The sequence below is a fragment of the Daucus carota genome, chromosome 9 (genome assembly GCF_001625215.2).
Source record: "Daucus carota subsp. sativus chromosome 9, DH1 v3.0, whole genome shotgun sequence".
Classification (NCBI taxonomy): Eukaryota; Viridiplantae; Streptophyta; class Magnoliopsida; order Apiales; family Apiaceae; genus Daucus; species Daucus carota.
The window spans coordinates 4,884,449-4,911,158 of record NC_030389.2 but is presented as its reverse complement, the minus strand read 5'-3'; the positions used below and the strand labels follow the sequence as shown (position 1 = coordinate 4,911,158).

Genomic DNA, 26,710 nt, shown 5'->3' with positions numbered 1-26,710 from the left:
CAAAGTGTTGTCAATCATTTTATCAGAGAGTTAATCAATCATGTAACATAAGTGTGCTAACCAACCACTAAGCAGATACTAAAAATTCTATTTTTCGTTTCAGAAAATTCAAATTAAATAAAAAAAGTTGAATTTTGTGCACTTGGCAAATAGATTTCCTGCTTGCATGTATATGTGGTTATTATATTAATTGCACTATTACTATTACTATTACAAATTTACAAGAAGAATTTTGTCAAGAATCTACTATTTTTTTACTAAAAATTCACTATCATGGTTGTTTGATTAGGGAGGACTTTATAAAACTGAATAGTACTGGTATGTACCAATATTTTAAGAAGTACATATCATGAGTTGATGACACATGGAGTAAACTCAACCATTGATTTTTTTTGTTAAGCACAAATTATGACATTACTCCCTCTGATTCTTTTTACTTTTCTCATTTGGGATGTTGGAACTGTTCACGACATGAGACAAATTACTAATTTACGCATAATTCATATGACCAAATATAGTCATGAGTGATCTTGTTAGATTCGTATTTATAAGTACTTTAATACAGTGAAATTTTTATATTTAATACTAATACAAAACTAAAAATATTAATGATTAAAAGTGTGTGTTGGCAAACGTGAAAAGTACAAATGGGAAAAGTATTAAGAGACGGAGGGAGTACTAGTTTAGAACAGGTCATGTAATGGTGACAGACTGACAGTGGACTATCAGCCTTCAAAACATCAACTTTTATTCCAAACTTACAATCTCAAGTAACTTGAGATTACACTTTACACACTATCAAGATCTTCAATTACACACTATCAAAATCTGATATTTTTCAAGAAATTTGTACCCATTTTTATATTCATTCCTTGTATATGTCTGGACTTGATAAGGATCAAAAGGCCAAAAAGGGGTTTTGGTTTGAATTCAGAAAGATATGGAGAAGGAATCAGATGTTTTCAAATTTAGGTTCTTGCTGTTTTTTAGGTAAGAATGAGAAATTTGGTGTGTGTTTTATGTGTTTGAGGAAGAACCCAGATGAGGATTTGCCTGTTTCTAAAGAAAGTAGAAATTTTTGTTGTTCTGGGAACCAGGTTGAGTCTTTGAGAATTGTGATGGAGAAAAATGATTTCTTTTCTGAAGAATGTAATACCCATTTTGATTTAAGCACTGTTTCTTCTAGTGTGTAGGGTTTATGAAGACTTTGCAGGCCTAATGTGTAGTCCTAAGCATTTGATGCTTGATTTGATCAAATCTCTCAATCAGAATTTGATTCTTGATTGTTCTGTGTTTATATACTGGTGGAAAGTTAGAATCTTTAATCCATTGTGGGTATTGGTTGACATTATCATTAGTGAAGAGTGATGATCATTATCAATTTGTGAGAAATATGCATTCAAGAAAATTTAGTATAGGAGATTGATAATGGTTGGGTACAGTGTTAATGAATGTCAATTACACAATGATGCTATCATAGAGTGAAGTGCTGTCAATATTGTAATGTTTTGCATAAGCAGAAAATCTTCCTGTATATTTTTGTAGAGATTCTAAAGATAAAACAGCATTTCTCCAACAATATGTTTTGTGATGCTATTAAACTGGTATGATTATTTAGGAGAACAAGGAATTGATTGTTTCGCCTACTTAGATGGAATTATGAACATCAAACTGAAACATGAGGTTCCAATATCTCAGGACTTGGACCATAGATCCTGGTGTTTAAGATATGGAATAGGTGATAATAGAGAAGAGAGCACCTGAGGATTTGATTGCTTCTTAGCTGGGAATGTGAAGATCAAACAGGATCAGATGGTCCAAATATATTAGGATTAGTAATGTTGATCCTGGTGATGAACATATGGACAATGTGGAACTGAATTAGAGAGCACACAGCAGGTTGGTAAATTATTTGAATCATTGTTCATCGTTTAATTTATTTTCTTACTGAAATGTTGAATATTCTTGTATAATTATAAAATAGATTTACACTTAATAAAATTTAAGCTTGACAACTTTTTGATATTCCTCACATTGTTTTCAAGATGTAGCAATTCAAGAACTCATTACTTGTTATTAGTCACTGCTATATGACAACAAATATTTTACCAAAAAAAGATTGATAATCTGACAAATTTGAGGGTTAGTATTGAGAAGAATAATGATCTGTAAAACCCTTGATAAACATGCTAAAATCCGGAAGTTACACCCTCTGAGACCCTTTGAAAAATAACTCGCCCTGACCATCCTCTGAATATAATTTGATTCAAACTTAACAGTAAACACTCTGGAGGATCAAATCAAATACATCCGCATGACCTCAGATGTCTGTCTTAGAAATGTCAGAAGATCACATCTCTTACATCCAAAAATCTATATAGTATATATAGATAATTGAGTTTGGGACCTTAAGTGTTTACCATACAGGGTCTAACCCAAATACACTCCAAAGAGTCAGTCCTAAATTGGTAAGTGTACTTAGTACTAAGGCTCAGTTGCAAAAATCCTAGTGACACATATATGTTCTTATACTGTTTGCAGTCGTATACCCAAACTTCTTACAACTCTCATTTACTCTTAAACATACAATTCCTGCACATTAGCTATAGTGTATGCAGTCATAGACCCAACTCGTTTCTGAGCAGTGGATATGATCCTATCAGCTTCATCTCATTCAATGGCATATTCCCTTGCAACAATGAATTATTGACACCAAAATATTTTCCTCCGTGAGATAAACAGCATGTAATAGATTTTTTTTATGCAATCCAAGTTTGGATAATCATTTCGAAAGAACCAATTAAGATGCATTTTTCTTATATCAGGGTTCTTGTAAAGAGCTCAGATCTCACAACCCAGAAAAGCTAGATTGCCTTCATACAATAATTTTGCTTAAGAGAAACACACACAAAAATTTCACATAATCTAGTTAAGAGGGTATGTAGAGAGAAGTCCTAACGTCATTTTGAGAAAAGCTAACTTTAAAGAAAGGTTGATAGCACTCTTGAATTAGGCTGCACAATGATGTTTTATACAACCGTTAAAGCAAGTTCATTGCCTGGGAGGATGCGAGGGCTGAAATCTCCAAATATCAAAGACCTCATAGTGAGCTTATTCTTTTCAAGGCTATATAGATGTTAAGCTTGTGTGCTTTGTTTACTTTCCAATTGTTGAGGGTTTTTAGGCAGTAGGACTTTTCTTGCAAAATTGCTTTGTTCTCGCCATTTAAATGTAATAATTTATATATATCGGCAAATTAAGTTATCATAAATACTCTATTTTGCTGATTTGTATGAGTAACATATCGGATGATTGGTCTTGACAAAACCTGAAAACCTGTTATTTATAGTAGGTCAAGAGAAATGCATCTTTAGCATCATTTCACCCTTAGTTTCAGATTTTACCATAATTATACATAATTATTACGCAATATATTATGTGGTCATTTGCAGGTTCTTGCACTTTTTGAAAATCTTCCTTTTATACCATATATTTATTTCAGTCAATAAAGCATACCATCAAATGAGTTAAGGTTTTATCGACAAACCATTATCCCCTGAAGTGTAGTCTATAAAATTATCATTTGTGGGTCAATAATCTTTAGGAAGTATATTATCTGGATTGGATGATGAAGATTTTTTGTGGTCCTGTCCATCAAGAAATTATGAATTGATTAATGTGTTCTATTTTTTTATCAAAAAGATGAACGGCTGACCTTTTTTGTCATTGGTGGACACCAGCATTAGTGAATGGTAGTAACTATTAAAGAAATATAGGGAGGCAAGGCCATTGCAGTTTGCAATAGGACTAGTGCACTGCTGGTGGGGGCATTTTGTTGATGTCGGTTTCTGGAAGGAAATGATTATGCCACAACATGAAGTGCTTTATAACTTTTAAAGCTATTTAAGATGTATATATTTTCCTGTAGGGATAATAATGACTAATGTGGTAAAACTTTGTACTTTTTAGGCGTTTTGTTGATTGTAGAACTGTATTTATTATATAGCCAACAACAATATTGCATTTTAGTTTGTATTTGTCGACAGAAAATGTTAATGGAATCACTTGGTTCCAATATCTCAAAATGTGAAGTAAATATTAATGGAGTTATGTTTACTTGTTATTTATTTTTATCTTCGATAAATTGGCTACTGTGACTGTGCATGCATGCCGAAGAGCTGATACTGTCATATTACTAGTTTGTCAGGTTGTGGTGATGTGTACTGATGGGGACCTGTTATGAGACACAGTACCACACATATCCAATGGTGTAGTTGAGGTTAGGATGGTCTTTATGATCAATATATTAGAGTGGTAAATCCATTAGAGTGGTAGCACAGAGAGGTCACAAAATTATCTGGAGTTTCGTTGATTATCACATTCTCTGATTCTTGTGTCTTTCTCTATGTAACTATGTTATGCATTTCTTATAAAGTTTGTACATATCATGGTGAAAATATGGAATTTGTGGACCTATAGAAAAGAAGACCTTGCGACAATTGTTCATTCTGTATACCATTCTCTTAACTTAAATGGTAATTAGTCTTGTATACTTGTCAAGTGAATTATCTGGTTATGCATATCAAAATTCAAGCTCAACAGTTTTTTGGTATTCTTAACATCGCTTCTAGGCTTTAGCAGTTCCAGAGTTCGTTAGGAAAGTTTATGCTACAATGAGTAAAATATACATAACCAAATGTGACTAAAATATATAAATCTTGAATTTGATATTAATTCTAGCTAACATTATTCTGGCAGTGCAGAAAAGATGTTCTGAAAACATTTCATAGTTCACTTGGCAATGGTAATATTTTTTCAGTCCAATATTCTCTTAGTGTCTCCAACTATGACACTCTTCAAGACATTATCATTTTAAAGTTTTTTGGATAGCAAATATGGTTCATTGTAATTTGTATGTATTTGAAATTTGAACCCATTTGTCAACCTAATTCTCATAAACCAGTTAATTGAAATATACAAAATCTGGGCTTATGGACCCTTGAGATCTTCATAGATCTTGTAGTGTTTACGTCATCCATTACAACCTTTGCTCTTAAATTGGTAATCAAAACTTGGCCTAAGGCGATACTGCCTCTCAGTTTTGATGCATCCTTTATAATGAGAGAAGAGTTGTGCTGACTGGTTAAAGGGGTTTTGTAGAAATTACTAATTATTTTTAGAGATAATGGCTATTTAGAATGTTGAACGACTTCATTTTATACGAGTAGTTATAACGTGTGTTCTTACCTTATGATTTGGAGTATTGCGTTTGTTTAATAAGGAGTTTGTTATAGCATGGTGAAACTATGACAATCCCTCCTTGTGCCAAAAGGAGCCGGAGACGATAGAACCTGTCTATCCTTATAAGGTCAGTCTGCACTGTAATTTTCCTATGCAGGATGTTACATTGTGCTGTTAAATGATTCCTCGAGGTTGAGAGCCTGAATGATTCCTGGAGATTTGAAGATAGAGGCAAAATAGAAAAGAAAATGTGGAGATATTGTTTAGAATAGTGTGGAGTATTAGGTGCATGATGATTTAAAACAGCAATCCCTTGTCTAGTCTAGGTAGGAACTAGGAAGTAGAATCCTTAATGTAGAGTTTAATTCTGTGTGGTGTGGAAGCTGCAACCAAGTAGGGGAAAGAGCAAGAATTGTAATGGGCCTAATGGCAGTAGATTTGTGAAATCAGGAAGCAGTATCTTTGAATATTATGGAAGGTTAGTAATCTTATGGAACTCTTGTGTATTTATATTATACTGTATCCTTGTCTACTTGTCTCAAATTATGAATAATGCTGCTGACCTTATTTGCAGCAACAAAAAAACATAAAGGAAATCTTGGGTGGCTTTTGGAAAAAAGGCACAAATTGGGGTGGCAATTTTGGGTAACGGGGTGTGTTCATGTCAGCAATTGGGTCGATTTCGATTCAAGTTAAAATCATTTAAAATTGAATAAAATTGAAAATTGAAATTATTATAAATGAAATTCTAATTTCGGGTCATTTAGGGTCCATTTCAGGTCAATCGCGGAATCTTCGAGTCACTTTCGAGTTTTCGAGTCGTTTCTGTTATTGCTGGCTGGACAAAGCTATGGAACCCCAATCACGTGCGGTAGGGTCATGATCACGTGGTTGAACAAAACAAGTTTAATTGGGAGATGCGGAAAATGGAAACAAAGCATTCTACTTGAATATGTTACTCCCTCCGTCCCTCTGAAAGATAAAGAAAAGTAGGTAAAGTGGCGGAACCCATACATATTTAATTGATAGATTTGAAAAAGTAGATGGAAGTAGTGGGTGGGTGGGATTTTTATATTATAAAAATTTACTATTTTGGAAAAGTTTTGAAATATATAGAATTGAATGGGACATCCCGAAAAAGAAAGTGTATAGAAATCAGAGGGACACAGGGAGTATGGTTCATCTTGTGCTTGCGGAACATGCATTGCCCATTGCCATCTCTTATAAACGCCGAAATAACACAACGTAATCTTTTTTATATTTTCATGACGTAATAAAATTATCGGCAAATTTCTCTCGTCGTGAAATCCATCAAAGTTATATAGCTAAATGGTTTTAATATTTTTGTTTAAACAATCAAGACACAGTTGGTTGTAGACTAAAAATTATGAAAGTACAAAATGCAAACAGAGAATAAGCCCCCGCCACTTGCCACAACAAGTTAAACACATTCTATCTGTCCCTCTCATTTTTTTTACAATTTTTTCACACTGTTCGACACGTGTTTTAAGGCGCATATAAAATGTAGTTCTATAATTTATTTTTAAAAAATTTCTTTTCTGTATAAAAATTTAAATATCAAATTTTTATTCAGAAAAAAAAGTACAAAATAATTTATCGAACTACTCCCTCCGTCCTCCTCAATTGTTTACATTGGAGGGGGACACGGAGACCAAGACAATGTATGAAAAATGAGTAAAGTTAGATGAAAAGTGGGTAAAGTGGTGGGACCCATCAATATTTAATAGTAATAGATTTGAGATAGTGGAGGAAAGTAGTGGGTGTAATAGTAGTTTTTATTGTTAAATATGAGATAGTGGGGGAAGATAGTGGGTGTAATGATGAAAAAACTTACTATTTATGGTAATGTAAAGAAATGAGAGGGACATCCCAAAATAGTAACCGTAAAGAAATGAGAGGGACATAGGGAGTATATTTTACGAGGGTATTAGAATGTGTGTCAAGCTTCCGTCCACGATGTAAAACGGAGTTAGTACGTATTCATGTTTATCTTTGTCAACACCGACAAAAACACAGAGATAAACAGAGCAGGATGAGGTCTCCACTCACGTGAAACCCATAACACCTCACCTCCTCTCTCTCCTTTTGCTTCAATAAAACTGCTTTATTTTTTCTTTTTCTCCTTCAATATTTGATTTTTATCCAAAGAAATCCAAAAATATCAGCTCCTTAGCAGTTCAAATAATATACCAAATGACATTTTTTCCGTTTTTCGTAGGACGGTAAAAAGATTTAACAGGTACACGTCTACTCCAAACTGTTATCATATATATATTTCGAGAAAAATGATAAAAATATCATAATTTTCATATTTGTATAAGAACATTTATTTTTCCAAATTATGGTGAAAAATATCATTCTATTACCTTTTTGATAATGAATAACCTGATATAGTTATATGTATTTTCCATAATTTTTTGATAAGAGGATAATTAGTAATATGATGGCAATGTTGATTATAATTATTTTTGAATTGAATGTGGCATCTGTGTAGATGAAAATATAGTGTTATATGTCATAAAAACATAAAAACATAAAAACTGAAGAAGATAAAATTTAATCGATTAGTTACTCATTTTACGTGATATCCTATTCTTAATGTGTAACATGTTTTTAAAAAAATTAAAAAGATAAATCAATTGGTTATCATTTTGACACATAATATCATGTGAGAATGAGAATGTGTAATATGATTTTTTTAGAAAATTATAAAAGAATATTTATTTAATTACCCATTCCCAAAATGTGTAAGATATGATATCATGATTCAAGATAAGATTAAAATGTTTATATTTGTAATTCTCTGGTAGAATGATATTTATATTAACAAAAATAGTAAAATATGATAGTTACCATATTTAAAAAATTGATTGACACATATTTTTGGTGTAGATTGAATCATTGAATATTAGTATAATAAATAGTCTGCTTTGTAACTAATCAGAATCCAAACTTGCTACTTTAGGCTAAATATCTTCATCACCCTTTACCAGTTGTGGAAAATAAAAATCTGCCAACTTCTCTCAAGATTTGTCTTCATTTTCCCACTCTGCATATTTTAATATATCTCCTAAAGTGTATTATTTGAGGTACAATCTTATATTTTATTTTGGGTCTTGTTTCCTGACATGTGGTTGTGAGGGAACGTTTATTTGACAACCTACTCCCCAGCCGTTGGATCGACGATCCAACGGCTGGGACAAAAGATTCAGTTTTTAAGTGTCCGCGCTTAAAAACCGCGGACACTAGGTCTTTCCGCTGCCTATCCGCGGTTAATAACAGCGGACAACACAGACTGTGAAAACCCTAACGGTCTACTTCTAAAAAAATATGAAATTATACTCTTTTTTTTTTTGAATTTATGGATTTAGATGATTATTATGATTAAACTAATTTTGTTTTGAATAAATAACAATTAACTTTATTTTATATTATATGTTTAGAATTCTTTGTTTATATATTTTTAATAGTTAGTAGATTATTATTAAAATTATCATTATTATCTATACATTCTAATCTTAGTATTTTATGATAAATTTAATTGTTATTTTTTTAAATTTTTTTTATTGATTGACTAATTTTTTTGTGAATAGTTAATATATAATTTTTATTCTTGTCTAAGTAGCATTTTATATTTTTGTTAAATAAATTAAATTTAGATATATTTTATATAACACAAAAAATAAATAATACTTATAATATATAATATGTGACAAGAATAAAAATTATATATTAACTATTCACAAAAAAATTAGTCAATCAATAAAAAAATTTTAAAAAATAACAATTAAATTTATGATAAAATACTAAGATTAGAATGTACAGGTAATAATGATAATTTTAATAATAATCTACTAACTATTAAAAATATATAAACAAAGAATTCTAAACATATAATATAAAATAAAGTTAATTGTTATTTATTCAAAACAAAATTAGTTTAATCATAATAATCATCTAAATCCATAAATTCAAAAAAAAAAAGAGTATAATTTCATATTTTTTTAGAAATAGACACTTAGGTTTTCACAGTCTGTGTTGTCCGCTGTTATTAACCGCGGATAGACATGTGTGTCCGCGGGAGAAACACGCGGAAAGACCTAGTGTCCGCGGTTTTTAAGCGCGGACACTTAAAAACTGAATCTTTTGTCCCAGCCGTTGGATCGTCGATCCAACGGCTGGGGAGTAGGTTGTCAAATAAACGTTCCCTGACAACCACATGTCAGGGAACAGGACCCTTTTATTTTATGGTTTTCTGTGGGATACTGCTCTTGGAAGGATCAACAACTTCTTGATTCAAGGAGGTTTTGTAATGGGGATGTGAGCTTTCCCAATATATTTCTGGGCCCCACTTGAGGTTTCTATATTTAAGCTCTTCTTCTAGCAGGTACCATCTTCTTCACTATATCACCTTCTGTTTTACCTCTTCAAGCTTCAAAAAGTTAGGCTTCTGCTCTTTTACTGCTTTGTTTACTTGGATTCTGATCATTTTTTGTTTAAGTTTGTGTATTGTTATTGTTTATTTGGAAATTTTCATGTGATAGTGTGATTTTTGAATGTATAGCAAGTATGAAGTAGTTTGAATAAGTGCTAAACTTGAAATTTAAGTTGTTTTATGATCTGAATGAGCATAAAATATGTAGTTGATGTCATAAGATTTTTCCAAAATAGAGAAATATGCTTTCCTTTTATTGGTTATTGATCAGATTCTTAGTTTCTGGATTTGGGTGAATTTGCTCCTGTGATGATTATTTCGAAAAAGAAAAATAGATAATCTATTTTTAGTATCATGAGTTCAGCATTCAGTGGAATCTGGATATACCATTAAATAAGATATAAAGAATCTGGAAGATGTCTACATTTTTTGTTGGATAAACTGTTAATGTGTCAAGTTGAGTTTAATGCTCTTTATGTGTCGATTTTAGTGTTTCGGATTTTGGAGGGCTGTTGTGTTTGTGTTCTCTAGGGTGAAATCCTGTTGTTGAACTGGCAATTATGGAACATATAACATAGGATCAATGTTTATTATTGTAAGAAACTAATTTTGTTCTGTTGTGCCTAGTATCGCAGTTGATGAAGGAACTGTACATGTTTAGCGTTACAACTTATAAGGCGTTTCTGGCTCTTGTGTCGTTAATCTTGTTGAGTTCCTCGTTGATTAGAAGTTAGAACTTTACTTTTGATTTTCCTCTGCATTGTTTTTTAATTAACATTTTATTGGATCTAGGGAAGTATGTCAACTTCAAGACCTGCAAACTCTTCCACCAATCCAGCAAGAGCAACACAAAATTCAAGGGTCATACTGACTACAAGAGATGCAAAACTCCATGCAGAGTTCGAAGAGTCAGGTAGTTCTTTTGACTACTCAAGCTCAGTGCGAGTTACCAGTGCTGTTGGTGAAAATTCAGCAATTCAATCCAACCGGTTAACCAACGCTTACCTCCATCAAATGCAAAAGGGAAAGCTGGTCCAGTCCTTTGGCTGTTTGTTAGCAGTAGATGAAAAAACTTTCAAAATTATGGCCTACAGTGAAAATGCTCCAGAAATGCTCACGATGGTTAATCACGCCGTACCAACTGTTGGTGACCATCCAGTTCTGGGCATTGGAACTGATGTGAGAACCATATTTACGGTCCCCAGCGCAGCTGCCTTGCAGAAGGCTGTAGGATTTGCGGATATCAATTTGTTGAATCCGATATTAGTTCACTGTAAATCTTCTGGAAAACCATATTATGCGATTGCCCACAGAGCAACAGGAAGTTTAATTATTGACTTCGAGCCTGTCAAGCCTTACGAAGTCCCAATGACTGCAGCTGGGGCCCTTCAATCTTATAAGCTAGCAAGCAAAGCAGTTAACCGGTTACAGTCTTTATCTGGCGGGAGCATGGAAAGGCTTTGTGATACGATGGTACAGGAAGTTTTTGAACTCACGGGGTATGATAGAGTGATGGCCTATAAATTTCACGAGGATGATCATGGAGAAGTGATAGCTGAGATTACAAAGCCAGACCTGGAGCCGTATCTGGGCTTACATTATCCAGCGACAGATATTCCTCAGGCTGCACGATTTTTATTTCTGAAGAATAAGGTTCGTATTATCTGCGATTGTCGAGCGAAGAATGTGAAAGTGCTACAGGATGATAAACTTCCCTTCGAACTGACGTTGTGTGGCTCAACCCTCAGAGCTCCACATAGTTGCCATTTACAATACATGGAAAACATGAATTCTATTGCTTCTCTAGTAATGGCAGTCGTTATCAATGATTCGGATGAAGTTGGTGACAGCTCTGATCCAAATAGTGTAAAAAATAAGAAACTTTGGGGATTAGTGGTGTGCCACAACACTAGTCCAAGGTTTGTGCCTTTTCCTTTAAGGTACGCATGTGAGTTTCTTTCTCAAGTTTTTGCCATTCATGTTAGCAAAGAGTTGGAATTAGAAAATCAGATAGCAGAAAAAAATATCCTACGCGCTCAGACTCTGTTGTGTGATTTACTGATGCGAGATGCTCCTCTAGGTATTGTGTCGCAGAGTCCAAACATGATGGATCTTGTCAAATGTGATGGGGCTGCCCTATTATTCCAAAATAAGGTTTATAGATTGGGTGCTACTCCGAGTGACTACCAGCTTAGAGATATTGTTTCATGGCTCACCGAGTACCATATGGATTCAACAGGTTTGAGTACAGATAGCCTGTATGATGCTGGTTTTCCTGGAGCTCTTGCTCTTGGGGATGTAGTATGTGGAATCGCAGTTGTAAAGATAACTTCCCGTGACATGCTTTTTTGGTTCAGGTCCCAAGCAGCTGATCATATCCGATGGGGTGGCGCAAAGCATGATCCTGATGACAAGGATGACGGTAGAAAGATGCACCCGAGGTCATCTTTTAAAGCTTTCCTGGAAGTTGTAAAGACAAGGAGTTCAACTTGGAAGGACTCTGAGATGGATGCAATCCATTCCCTGCAGCTTATCCTGAGGAAAGCACTCGATGATGAAAAAGCAATTGTGCCAGGAGGAATTGAAAATCGTACAAGCACTGGCGCAATCCATGCAAAGCTTAATGACCTTAATATAGATGGGATACAGGAGCTAGAAGCAGTTACAAGTGAGATGGTCCGCTTAATTGAAACAGCGACAGTACCAATTTTTGCGGTCGATGCAGATCAAATAGTCAATGGGTGGAATACGAAAATTGGTGATTTAACTGGTCTTCCTGTTGATAAAGCCATTGGAAAGCATTTGCTCACTCTTGTGGAAGATTCTTCAGTTGATACAGTGGAAAAGATGCTAGCATTAGCACTGCAAGGTAGGTTGTTCAGTCATTCATGTGGATCGCTTTGGCATCACTGATATTTCACTAATAACTAAAATGTGTATGTGTGTCTCTATGTGTTAGATCTTATTTCATATATGTGTATATGTATCTGCACGTGTGTTTCTGTCTTTGTGTGTACCTACGTTTAGCTTTAATTACAATAAGAAGGGGTTAATTATCAATTAGGTCACTTGCTTTGTTCGAATATATCAAGTGAGTCACTGACAAAGTTTTGGTCTTGTTTGAATCACTAACTTAAAATAAAGTTATATTATATTAATTTTAAGAAAATTATAAATGTGAAAAGTTGACTATTGAAGTTTTCGTGCATAAATATATCCCATCTTCCTTGCTAGTTCGCTTTTTCTAACCAAACATGTACTCGCCTTCCGTTTTCAATTGAATTTAACCTCTGTTCATGTAAAATTCTCTGATCTAATCTTTGATTTTTTATTATTATTTATCATCATTTTGCCTTGTGTAGAAGTTCAGGTAAAATCTCAATCAAATTCATGTCATATAGTTTAACAAAAAACGTTTATTTTGACCTGACTTCGCAAAATTTATCAAGATGTAATTTAATTTTAATGTGAAAGGAGTGGTGCAAATGAGATAAAAAATTTGCCGGTGATTCACTTGAATATTGAAAGGAAAGTGGCCTGATTGATAATTAACCCTAATAAGAAACTATTTGGAATCCAAGGAACAAATATAACTTTCATCCTGTTCACAATATCAAATGAGATCAAAAATTTGCCGGTGATTCACTTGATATATTGAAAGGAAGCAAGTGGCCTGATTGATAATTAACCCCAATAAGAAAGTTTTTGGAATCCAAGAAACAAATATAACGAATCCTGTTCAGAATATCATAGTGTTATGCAAGTGATAGTAATTGAACACTACAAAATAATTTTATCTTTGATTAAGAGAAGATAACTAAAATTGTCACTTTATTCATCCTGATTGTATCTTTCCTTTCATTTTAAAGTCAAATGATGCACATATGTCCTTCTGATTAGATATTATTCTGTCTTTTACTTGTTATGTATTTGTCAGGGAAAGAAGAGCAAGGTATCCAATTTGAATTCAAAACTCATGGATCTAGGTCTGACTCAGGTTCAATTAGTTTGGTTGTTAACGCTTGTGCGAATAAGGGTCTCCATGACAATGTTGTTGGTGTGTGTTTTGTGGCCCAAGATGTTACTGATCAAAAGACCATCATGGATAAATTTACACGGGTGGAAGGAGATTATAAATCCATAGTGCATAACCCAAACCCATTGATTCCACCGATATTTGGCACAGATGAATTTGGATGGTGTTTTGAGTGGAATCAAGCTATGACAGAGTTATCTGGATGGCGAAGAGAGGAAGTTATAGATAAAATGCTTCTTGGGGAGATTTTCGGAGTCCAAACGTCATGTTGTCGTCTGAAAAGCAAAGATGCTTTTGTGAATCTTGGTGTTGCACTAAATAATGCTATGATCGGTCAGACATCTGAAAATATACGTTTCGGTTTCTTCGCACGAGATGGAAAGTACGTAGAGTGTCTGCTCTGTGCCAGCAAAAAGGTAGATGGTGATGGCACAATTACTGGAATCTTTTGCTTTTTGCAGTTAGCAAGCCAAGAGCTTCAGCAAGCGCTACATATACAACACTTATCAGAGCAGACTGCAGTCAAGAGACTGAAAGTGTTAGCTTATCTGAGAAGGCAAGCTAGAAATCCTCTATCTGGAATTAGTTTTATTCAAAAGAAGTTGGACGAAGCTAACTTGGGAGAAGAACAGAGGAAACTTCTGCGTACGAGTTCTCATTGCCAGCTTCAGCTCAGCAAAATACTCGATGACACGGATCTTGATAGCATCACTGATGGGTATCCTATCTTTGACTTTTTTGCAATGAGTAGATATATTCTTCAGCACATTTATATTATAATTAATCACAATGTTCCTTCTGTTATGATATTTTTCTACTTATTCATATCCTTAATTATAACAAACACTGAAACACAGTATATCTAGACTCTGTCATTTTTGTTGCACACATCTTTCTTTCCACCCGACATGTACCATTATAAAGTACTTAAATATGTAATAAATGAAAATAGATGCAAGTTGATGTTATAATGCTATAGTTTTAGTTGAATGGAACTCAGGGACTCGTTTAAAATTTGGTTTTCTAAACATAAACATTTAATTTAGGACAAATGTGAAGATCAGGTATAAGTCTAAGAAGGATACGACGTATCTCCATTAGAAAATGTATATTATAGAGCATCAAAAACTTTCTAAGCATAGATTTGTTTTCATATTTTTACCTGAAGCATATTCCTTGATTACTATAAATACATTACAGAGTTACCTACGGATGGATGGATTGGCATGAACCAAACCTACGTGGCATATACCATCCTAAAGGTTGTTAGATTTGATTTTAACAAAAAACACTTGAAGTTGAGTTGATATACTAAAATGGCTCAAGGAGCCCTTAGTTTAGATTTAGGTTTCCTAAACATAAGCAATTGATGTAGGACGCAAAATTAGTGTAATGAGTTTTACTGATAATCATCATTCTTGTCCTATAATCTGCTGACCCGACTTCTACAGGTATTTGGACCTGGAAATGTCCGAGTTCATGCTTCAAGATGTTTATGTTGCGTCTAGGAGTCAAGTTATTATGAAAAGCAATGAAAAGGCTATTCAAATAGTTGATAAGTTTTCTAAAGAGATGATGTCTGAAACTTTGTATGGAGATAGTCTCAGATAGGGCTGTCAAAAAAATTCGAAAGATCCGATATCCGTCCGAAAAATCCGCAACCGTATCCGAGAAAAAGCGGATATTATTCGTATCCGAAATAAAGCGGATATTATCCGTATCCGAATCCGTGATATTCGAATCCGAAATTAAATACATATATGATATTTAAATTATATAATATATAAGTATATGTAATTAAAATTTTATTTTATTTAGCTTGTAGTGTGTGTATATGCATTAAATAATACATTTACATAATTTTTATATAATTGTACAAATACTCAAACACTTTATACATATATAAAAATATTATTTGAGCTTAGTCATCAAAAAATTGTTTGAAAATCATCGTTAATACGGTAGAGTCATCAAAAATATCCGACATCCGTCCGAAATATTCGCATCCGTATCCGAGAAAAAGCGGATATTATCCGTATCCGAAATAATGCGGATATTATCCGTATCTGAATCCGGCCATTACGGATACGGATACGGATATAGGCATATCCGTATCCGAATTATCCGTTTGACAGCCCTAGTCTCAGACTTCAGCAAGTCCTTGCTGATTTCTTGATGATTTGCGTGAACTTTACTCCAGTTGGTGACTTGGTGGTCAGGTTGGTATTTCAGCTACTTCAACCAAGGATAAGTTGGGGCAATCTGTTCAACTTGTGCGTTTGGAATTCAGGTACAAGAAATAGCTGTCTCTGGTATTGTTATATAATGACGAAGTATTTGATAGAGTTCTTTTCATATTAAAAATAGATTATGCTGAAAGAATGAGCTTTCTGATATTGTCCGAGATAAAAAAGGATTTTTTCGTTGAAGATTAGTCTTTTAATATATGATTATATCGAACTAAAGTAGAAAAGTGATTCTCAATTTTTAACAATATATGTATTAATCATAGAACTTTTGTTAGTCTCTTGTTCTTAATAACGCACCAAACATTTACCCAAAGAGAAGCATGTTGATCCAATAGGGAACTACTATAAATGTTTCAAATAAAGAAGGCGGCTAATATTGAAACTCTGCAGTTGATTTCATTTATAAGAAGGCATGAGCTTTGAGATTTGCCCTAGTTCAAATTACTCTTGGCAAGTTCAATTTGGAGTTATTAACTCTGAACAATGATAGAGTCTCTACTCACTTTAAATTTGACTAACCCTGATTGTATGCTACAAATTAGAAGCCACTAGCCAAATGGTAGTCTTGTCTATAGTGTAAACAATCAGTCAATACCCGCAACTCTGATAATAGATATATATAAAATCTTTATTTCAATGTGTATGATAAGATGACACTTTTCTTCCATATTGAACTGTCTCCGTTCTTGTTTCAAAATTTATTTTGACAACCACCTACCCCTTTCAAAATATAATGCAACTTATTCTAAAATATTGCCTTCGAAAATATGTATTACAGCTGTTCATCCTCATCGCTTACTAGCATTTTCTCCCCTGGATGCAGGATAATGCATGCTGGAGCGGTGCCAGAAAACCTTTTAAGCCAGATGTTTGGAAGTGATTCTGAGACATCTGAGGAGGGCATAAGTTTGCTAATTAGCAGAAAATTAGTAAAGCTCATGAATGGAGATGTTCATTATTTAAGGGAGGCGGGAAAGTCCACTTTCATTATTTCTGTTGAAGTTGCTGGAGTTAGCAAGCGCAGAGTTTCAGATCGTTACGGGAGAGATGAATCGACATCAAATAGGGAATTTCGGTGAATCTATTCCTGATCTAATCCTAACAGCATTATAGTATTGGTAGCTGCATGTTGTACATGTGCTACTCTACATGTACCTTTTTATGTACTTTTGACATCAAGTCTTTTGTGAGTTCTGTATATATGCAAATCTTTGATAGAATAATGTGAAGTTCTTCGGATTTCTCTCTAATGATGTCAGTGTTACCTAGTTGCTGTTATTTAAGTCTTTTATGCCAGTAGCTCGAGTCGCATGGTCTTTTGAGCTCTATATGGTCTATTTCTATTGACTGGGAATAAACACGGGTTTTATACGTAATATATTCAGGCCTGTACAATTTCGTCTTCATCTACAAATATTTCTTAATGTGAAATCACTTTAATTAGTTGTTGCTAATTGAATTTGCTTCTGTAGCTCCCAAACACAGTTGGAAAGAATATTGTTACCCTTGAGGTACGCCTTTATTGACACTAACGATTCTCCCTCATCTTGCATCACTCTTGTATCTGTTCAGGTTCAAATCTCTTACAGTGTCTCTTGATCTTAGGGTTAATCCTCCGATGAAAAAGGTTTTGTCCTTCGCAAGATAACTGAAAATCTAAAATTGCACAGTAAACAGATGTGCCGTATATTCTTGTCTGCTTCATGGCAGTCCATCGTGGCTGCTTTTGGCTTATAATGGACCAAATGTTTCGTTCAGTAATTATTCTTGTCTGTTTACAACTTATTATTACTGATAGTTAGCTACTTACAACTTATTATTACTGATAATTAGCTATTTACAACTTCGTGATTCTCCTCGTAAAGTTTTTGTTTTATCTTCTTAACAAATATATCTGATGTAAGTATTTTTTTTTCCTCAGGTTTCTGCACTCTGCCCAATTTAATATCTGCAAGTGTCTTCGGCTATGGCATGGTTCCCTGAACTTAGTATGCTGGTGGGTAAGCTTGTTTACTGCTTAATGGTATTGTGTAATTCAGCAGTCCGGAGTTCTTTTAAACCAAGGAAGTTCAGTGGATCTTGTACTTATTGGGTCTGTTAACATAGTTTCTTGTCTAATTCTGTATATGTAAGGAGAGATTAAGCTCTAAGGAGACCACTTTTTCGTTAGAGACCTTAGAGACTATATATATTCTGCAAGTAGAATGTTAAAAAGTTTATTATTATGCAAAACATAAATTCATTATTATGCAAAACATGTTCTGCTTGCAGTACATATATGGTCTTCGAGGTCTTCAGTAAAGTAGTGGTCTCCGTATAATTTTTTCCTATATTTCAATTGCGAAAATGGGAAGTGAAGATTTCACGTCTGCTCATGACTGAAGTGAAGAAGTCTTGTCATTAGGCTATCAACAATTACTCGATTATAGTCATTTATTGCTAAGAGAATTTAACAATAAGAAGTCTCAACAATGGAAAATTGTTAACTTGATTTTGTGATTGTATGATTATTAATTTCTTAAATTTGGTTGTGTTGGGGTATTCTGCATCTAAAATAAGAGTAAGCACATACTCCCTCTGTCCTATTTAATTGTATACGTTTCTTTTCAATTGTTCGACACGCATTTCAATGCTCTTATAAAATATAGTTCCGTAACTTATTTTTGATATTTTCTTTTTCTGAATAAAAATATAACATCCAAACTTTAATTCAGAAAAAGAAAATTTTAAAAATAAATTACACAACTACACTTTACAGGAGCATTAAAGTCCGTGCCGCGTCCCCGTCCCCCAATGTATACAATTCAGGGGGACGGAGGGAGTATGTTTTTAGCCTATTTTAAGATCTTTTCGTAATCCTTGTATAGAAAGTAAGAGGAAATGCAGTTGAAAATGGGCAATATAACATTTTTGACATTTTACCTTACAGAAAATAGTCTTGTCAAATGTCTGTTCTGTTCTAGATGTAAAGGAATTTCCAAACAGAATGTAATAATAAGTTTAGTCAATGAGCAGTTGAGGGGTTCCACTAAAGAGATGGATTAGCTTTTAGACAGAGACAGAAATCAAGATTTTCGAAGTGGAGAATTTAACAAAAAGATTTCTTAATAAACTTTATTACACCACAGGACTAATCAAATAAGAGCGGAAAATTGTGAGAACCAAACATGTGGGCAAATAAAAATACTCCCTCCATCCCTACCATTTCTTATCAAATGAGTTGGGCACGGAGGCTAAGAGGGGTGTATTGGATTGAGATTTTAAAGCATTTTTTTGCATTCATGAAATCCGAGGGTATTCGATTGGGGTTGTTTGAAATCCATTAAAATCTTGAGGTATTCAATTGGGATTTCAAATTATGCTACAAAATCTGGTGGTATTCAATTGGGATTTTAAATTATGCTTTAAAATCCGATGGTATTCAATTAGGATTGTTTAAAATCCATTAAAATCTGATGGTATTCAAATGCTGATGGATTTTTTTTCATTTCATAAAATGATGGATTTTGTGGTATTGTTCAGTGTATTTTAAGGTTTTTGAAATTCCACCAAAATCAATGGGATTTTGAAGCATTGTACCTAAATCCTATAAACTCTGCGACATTTTATCAAGAATCCGCCAAAAATCAAAATCCCATACAATCCATTAAAATCTATAGATAAAAAACAATCCATTAAAATCTCAATCGAATACACCCCCGTAAGAAATAGTATGTACAAAGTAGTAGAAAAAAGAAAGAAAAGTGGGTGAAGTGGTGGGACCCATTGATTTTTAATATATAAAAAGAATATAGTAGAGTAAAAGTAGTGTGAAAAGAAAGAAAAGTGGAAAAGTGATGGGACTCATATACTATTTTTGGTAAGTTTTGACATGTAAAGAATTAGATGGGACACCTCAAAGAGGAAAGTGTCAATAAATGAGAGGGACAGAAAAAGTAGGTTTTTCTATGATTTGCATGCTGGGAGGGGTGTATTGGATTTGGATTTTAAAGATTTTTTTGCATTCATGAAATCTGAGGGTATTCGATTGGGATTGTTTGAAATCTATTAAAATCTTGAGGTATTCAATTAGGATTTTAAATTATGCTACGAAATCTGGTGGTATTCAATTGGGATATTATATTATGTTTTGAAATCCGATAGTATTCGATTGGGATTGTTTAAAATACATTAAAATCTGATGGTATTCATTCAAATTCTGATGGACTTTTTTAGATTTTATAAAATGATGGATTTTGTGGCATTGTTCAGTGTATTTTAAGTTTTTTGAAATCCCACCAAAATCAATGGAATTTTGAAGCATTGTGCTTAAATCCTATCAACTCTGCGATATTTTATCAAAAATCCGCACAAAATCAAAATCACATATAATCCATTAAAATCCATAAACTAAAAACAATCCATTAAAATCACAATCGAATACACCTCTCTAAGTATTAAATTTTAAAAATTTAGTTTATTTTGATTGGTTCATGTTTTATGTAATGGCGGAGCCAGGGCTCAGATTCAGGACCAATGTATAGGATAAAAAAAATTAAATGTCAAAATATAAATTAGAACCAGAGCAACTGTGAAAAAATTAAAGGTCAAAATATAAACTGAAACGGGAACAAATGTAAAATATGTTAATATAAGAAGGACACTTGAAGAGATTATACTAAAATTTGTGTTACTTGATCTACGTATCTCATGTGACTATATAATATATAACAAATACTTATAAAAATTTTAGGAGTCAAGACAGGTACTGGTCTGGTTTAGCTCCGCCTCTGATTTTATCGACTTCTTAGATATATAAAAATCACACCGACTAAAATGAGTTAAATGTATAGAATTTAGCCCACTACACAAATTAATAAAAAAGGTTTCTACCAAATACGTTGTCGAATACAAGTATAAGAGCGGGTTTTTCGATCCTGGATATCGGTTTAACTGATACTAACATTGATTTGGTTTCCACCAAATTGTAGCTGTTGGAGGAAGAAATTCAGAAGAGTTGCTACCAAACAAACAATGACATAACCCGTTGCATATGATACAAGTGATAACCCGTTGCATATGATACAAGTGATAATCCTTCCTTTTGGTCCTATATAATATTTACCCTACCTTTACTCAATATATTCCTTGTACCAAAATTTTGTATATACATATGCCAATTATAAGTGTAAAACAATCAAAAGGATAGCCTGATGATTTAGACGTGCCAACCATTCCTCACAATTCAAATTACACAACTCAATTAAGTGTCATCTCTGAGCATGATTAAATAGCTCAGTAGTGGGTTTATTCTCGGTTGTCGTCCCGAGACATCGGGTTCGACTCTGACTCACCCCAAGAATTATTAGAACAGATATTAATTTATAAGGCAGCCTGCATTGTAAAAAAAAAAAAAAAAAGTGTCATCTCTAATTTGGCTCTCATCCACCCTTTATCATTCTAAATCATACACCCCTTATAAAACAATTAAGTGATTTCTCATTTGCGCACGAACTATTACAACTTCTACATTTTTTTCTTTTGTTTCATTCTATTCATGTTTTTGGTAAAATTTATACTCTCTCTGTACGCACGCATTTTAAAAATTTTATAAAATATAATTTATAAATCGTTTAAACTTATTTTCCTCCGGAATAAAATTATAATATTTAAATTTCTATTAAAAATTTTCTGAATAATCTTTTATAAAAATCTTAAAATACATAATATAAAAATATAAATTGAGTGGAACGGAGACATAAAATTTTAATTCAGCAGAATCGAAATAGAAATGGAATGACTGGGGATGGTTATTTAGCGTTAGACAATTTCATTATAATATATATTCTGAATTATATATATATATCATTCGAAGACACCTAAATTTATATATTGCACGTAAACGAGTGGCTGACTTCTAATATGATGCTTGACTTTATCAAAGTGTTCAGTTGCATTATACATGTTGTCACATACATTGAGCAATAATTCCAACGTAAAATTGCCGTAGCAAATGGACATGAAAATACCTTTTCCACTGTTGAAGAGTTGCAAAAATATAAAAGTCAAATCTTAGCTAACAAGAGCAAGTTCAATAGATTAAATAAATGAATTTCTAACTCATATTTAAATAACGTATTAAAAAATATGGTACTCCAACATCATGAGGATGGTTTCGTTGGGTGGTATGGAAATCAGGTTTCGGTGAAATCAACCAAACCCATACCTAACGTTTGGTTGGGTTTTTTTTACTTTCATATTCATACTCGAAACCTCTGTATTATGATTTTTTGAAACTCAAATGAAGAGGTGGGTATGAGATATTGGTATGGGTATCATTATTAATGTTCTTTATTATTTCTCGAAAAAATACTAATAATAACAAAAAAATATGAAATTTTAAAAATAAATCTAAAAATAAATAGTTGATAAAATTTTAAAAATCTAAAAATATTAGCGAAAATAGTAGAACTCGGAATCTTTTATTTGGATGTAATACCATTCATAAAAAATGTGCGAAACTCAATATATAATACTTTCAAAATTTCGACTAACGATAGAATGATTTTTTTGATACAAATTTTTCTAATAAGTATCTCATTTGAGTCAATTTGAAAATCAGTGACTTAATTGATACATTTGGATGAAACAAGTGACTTACTTGATATTTATCCCAAAAAATATTTATACATACATATATATGTTATTAATAATAATAAAAATATTATATTTTTTATTTAATAAAATAATTTAATTTAATCAATAACATGATAATATTTTAAATAAAATAGATTCATTCCAACACTCAACCAAACATATGATATCAAAAATCATACCTTAACACCATACCACCTCAAGCTGATTCTTGATTTCAACCCAATACCGTTCCACGAACCAAACGACCCGTCGTAGTGATTATCTAAATCATATGCTTAAAATTTCCTAACCATTATCAATTTTTAGTAACATGTATTCATTACCTATTAAATATTTATAAATAAAATATCCACTTCTCTCTTTTTTTTTCTTTTTTTTTATAAAAAAAATTGAACAGGTAATGACCAGAGATTACCTAAAAATAGGTAATGGCTTAATAAATTTGACGATGTGCTAGTGATTTAGGTAATCACTAGAATAGTATTGGAGTGACATATATTTGATACATTACTTAAATGTGAGTTTAGGAGTACAGTAACCCATAAGACTTGCTCTCAGAGCAACTCCAAGGCAACATCTCCCTTACCTATAATGAGACAAAAATAGGGGTTTAAGTAAAAATTGCCCACTCCAACCCTCCTCTCCTTAGTCCTTACCTAAAACTTTTAGGTGAGAGAAAACAAAACCCCTTCTTTAGGGGAGAGAAAAGGAAGCTTCTATTTCTTCCACCTCGTCTTCCTCTCTCATTTTCCCTCCTTTTTGTATATCCACCATCATGGAAGAAGTAATAATAAAATATTATTTTTTTAAAATGTAGGGATGATTATAGGGAATACTATTGGAGTAAAACAACATTTTGGTTACCTATATTTTAGGTAACCATTAATTTATTATATTTTAGGGGTTCAAAATAGGTAACATCATTAGAGTTGCTCCAAGGTGTTATAGTGTTAGCTATAATGATTAGCTATATTTCAAAAACCGTATTTTAGTAATATTTTTAAATTCAAAATGATCATGGTTTTTTATAACCTTTTATTTTATTTTTAAAATAAAAAGTTTCTATTAATATTTTATTTCAAAAAATACTATATATATATATAGATCAAAAAGATGTAGATTTTTAAAACTAAAAATATAAATTATATCTTAAAATAAAAATACATGTACATATTTGTGTTTATATAATATTTTTATAATAAATAATAAAATATGTCTTCTTTTATTACTTTTGACTTTAACGAAATAATCAAATTAAGCTAATTGATGATCAGTTTAAGTTAAATTTAGGCTTACTTTAAAAATTTTTGAACACAATACTTACCTACCTCATATTTTACCCCTTATTTTAATATATAGGAGCTTTTACTACCTTATTAATATTTGGTTTTAAAGAAATATCCATCGATAAGAATTATATTTGAATTTATGAAATTATATTATTTTGAAAGAGAGGCATGGGCAAATGAGGAAGGAAGTTTGGTCAACTATCCAAAAACTTGGAGCAACTTTACTTTAAGCTAAAGAAGACAGCTAGTGAGGCTGTCATGTTTCATGCATTACCATACCATAAACATATTTAACATTAATTAACTCTTAATTATTATTATCTCCATATTAATAACACCAATATTCTGCTAACCAAACTGTTCAATCTTCCCTTATAAATAACTCACCCACCACCTTTCAGTAATAAACATCTCTTCACTTCAATCCTTCTCATCGAGTCGTTTCATCTCTTTGGCACAAATATTTATTTATATTTAATATCATCAAAAAAAATCATGGGGTCCTTTGAAAAATTCATGGTGGTCATGTTGGTTGCAGCTGCTGCTGGTTTCATCTCTGTTTCTGCAGATCCTGACTTGCTTCAAGATGTTTGTGTAGCTGATCTTAGCTCAGGTATGGCTTTAATGTGTGTGTGTGTGTGTGTTTCTTGATTCTTAACATTGATTCTTGAAAAGCTTTAATGGTGGTCATCTAGAATATGATTATATATTTACTTGTATTGTAAATGATCATTGTTAGATGATTGAAGGCTTATGTCAAAGACTTTACAAGTCAACATTAGCCAATTGGAATATTTTGAAGATTGAGTTTAAGCTTTATTTAACTTCCCAAGTTGGTTTGTTTACTTTTAGAAAGATGAGGTTTTTAACAAAAATTATGGCCTATTTGGTAATATGAGTAATGGGTTTTTACTCTGTTTCCTTTCTTGGCAGATTCTTGCAGTTTCTTTTTTTTTGACTAATTCTTGCAGTTTCTTCATTCCATTCTTTTCTGAGTTTTGGGTTTAGTCATGTCAAATTCTTGTATTAATCATTCCCGTAAATTTAAATACTCACGCACTCATGTCTCTGCTTCGAACCATCGACGTCCGATTACTAATAGAAGTGAAGAATCTGTCAATTTATGTATTTGATTTTTGAGTAATGGGTTTAATTAGCTTTACTCCCCTTTCTTACCATATTGTACTTATTTCTTTTTACCCTTTATAAGTAGTCGGTTCCTGGTGTTAGCTCCATCTACCTCTCCTAACAATGTCCACTCTTTTGATTACATATGATTTTGGTCATTTTTCTGTTTCTTAAGCTTTGAATCCTTTAATTGTGAGTCAACAAAACTCATTATTGGCAGTTGGGATGTTAGAGTAATAAGTTTTCTTGTTTGTTCTTCATGGGTTTATGCATTAAACTTCATTCCATTAAAGCATTGACCACTTGAGATATTTGTTTGCACAATGGCTAGAGTGCTAGACATAGACTCTTCAAAATTAATCTTTAAAACAGGAATATGTTCAACAGAAACTTAAGTCATAACTCAGAAGCTATGATAGGCTAATTGTCCGGTGATACCCTTCATTCTTCAGTGGTTCGAGTTTCTGTGAGCCATAAGTTAGTGTATGTAGGGTGACCCTTACCTAAAATTATAATCAAGTCGTAGGTCCATGTTTGTCTTAAGTTATGGGCCATATGGTTGTCTTGATAGTATTATATGAAGTTGGAACTTTGTAGCATTATGTTCTGCAATAGACTATTGGATTAGTAGTATCATGCTGTTTTAACTTGTAAATTGATATGATTAAGGTAGTCAAAAAAAATGTGGAAATGTGGTTATGATCATGCTATACTTTCTCGTGTCGAAACAGGTGTGAAAATGAATGGATATGCCTGCAAAGAGAATTTCACAGCTGATGATTTCTTCTTCGCGGGTTTGTCTAAGCCAGGACTCACCAACAACACATTCGGCTCAGTGGTGACCGGAGCTAATGTGCAAAAGATCCCCGGCCTAAACACACTTGGTGTCTCATTCTCGCGTATTGACTACGCCCCGGGTGGCCTAAACCCCCCTCACACCCACCCTCGTGCCACTGAAATTGCTTTCGTGCTCGAAGGAGAACTGGAGGTTGGATTCATTACCACAACAAATACCCTCTTCACCAAAACCATCAAAAAGGGTGAAATATTCGTGTTTCCTAAAGCACTTGTCCACTTTCAAAAGAACAACGGCAAGGTTCCTGCTGCAGTCATTGTTGCATTCAACAGTCAGTTGCCAGGTACGCAGTCCCTTGGTGCCACATTGTTCGCGGCATCCCCAGAAGTACCCGATTATGTGTTGTCACAAGCCTTCCATATCGGCAGCACCAAACAGGTTGAGAAAATTAAGTCAAGATTTGCCCCCAAGAAGTAGTTTGGTAACATTGCATATACAAACCAGGGTTGATTTTCATTAATACTGATTTCTGAAGTGATTTGATATGTTTGGGTCGAGGATTACTCGAATTTCTTGTCTTTAAGATTCCAAAATTTGTTCACATTGTTGTACATGTATCGATGTCTAAATAACTTGTGCTCCTTGCCCCTAACACTTTTAGCTGACAAAATAAAATGGAGTATAATTTCCGGACAATAATCAGGGATCGTCTGTTGGTATGGGAAAAGAATTGCAGAAGGAAAAAGCAAAGCACTAGAAACAAGAACTGGTCTTGATAACAAACCATCTGCTGCACCATATTATTTGTTTCTTCATCGCTCAGAAAAAACTCCAATTTCTGGCCTAACTTTGAATTTCATGATGAAAATTTTCAGAGAG

General features: G+C 33.0%; 1 protein-coding gene, 1 long non-coding RNA gene and 1 pseudogene across 2 annotated transcripts; all 3 read left to right on the top strand.

Moving 5' to 3' along the window:
- Positions 1–682: 682 nt before the first annotated feature.
- On the top strand, positions 683–5,390 carry LOC108200756 (uncharacterized). Its single transcript, XR_010287967.1, has 3 exons — positions 683–990; positions 1,699–1,899; positions 3,741–5,390. It is a non-coding gene; the product is annotated as an uncharacterized LOC108200756 (long non-coding RNA).
- A 4,099-nt stretch (positions 5,391–9,489) lies between these two features.
- On the top strand, positions 9,490–17,232 carry LOC108202762 (phytochrome A-like; annotated as a pseudogene).
- A 6,994-nt stretch (positions 17,233–24,226) lies between these two features.
- LOC108200613 (germin-like protein 5-1) lies at positions 24,227–26,432 on the top strand. The gene is made up of 2 exons (XM_017368830.2): positions 24,227–24,520; positions 25,767–26,432. Exons 1-2 carry the CDS (start codon positions 24,403–24,405, stop codon positions 26,306–26,308), a joined length of 660 nt encoding a protein of 219 aa, XP_017224319.1. The 5' UTR covers positions 24,227–24,402; the 3' UTR covers positions 26,309–26,432.
- The last annotated feature ends 278 nt before the right edge of the window (positions 26,433–26,710 follow it).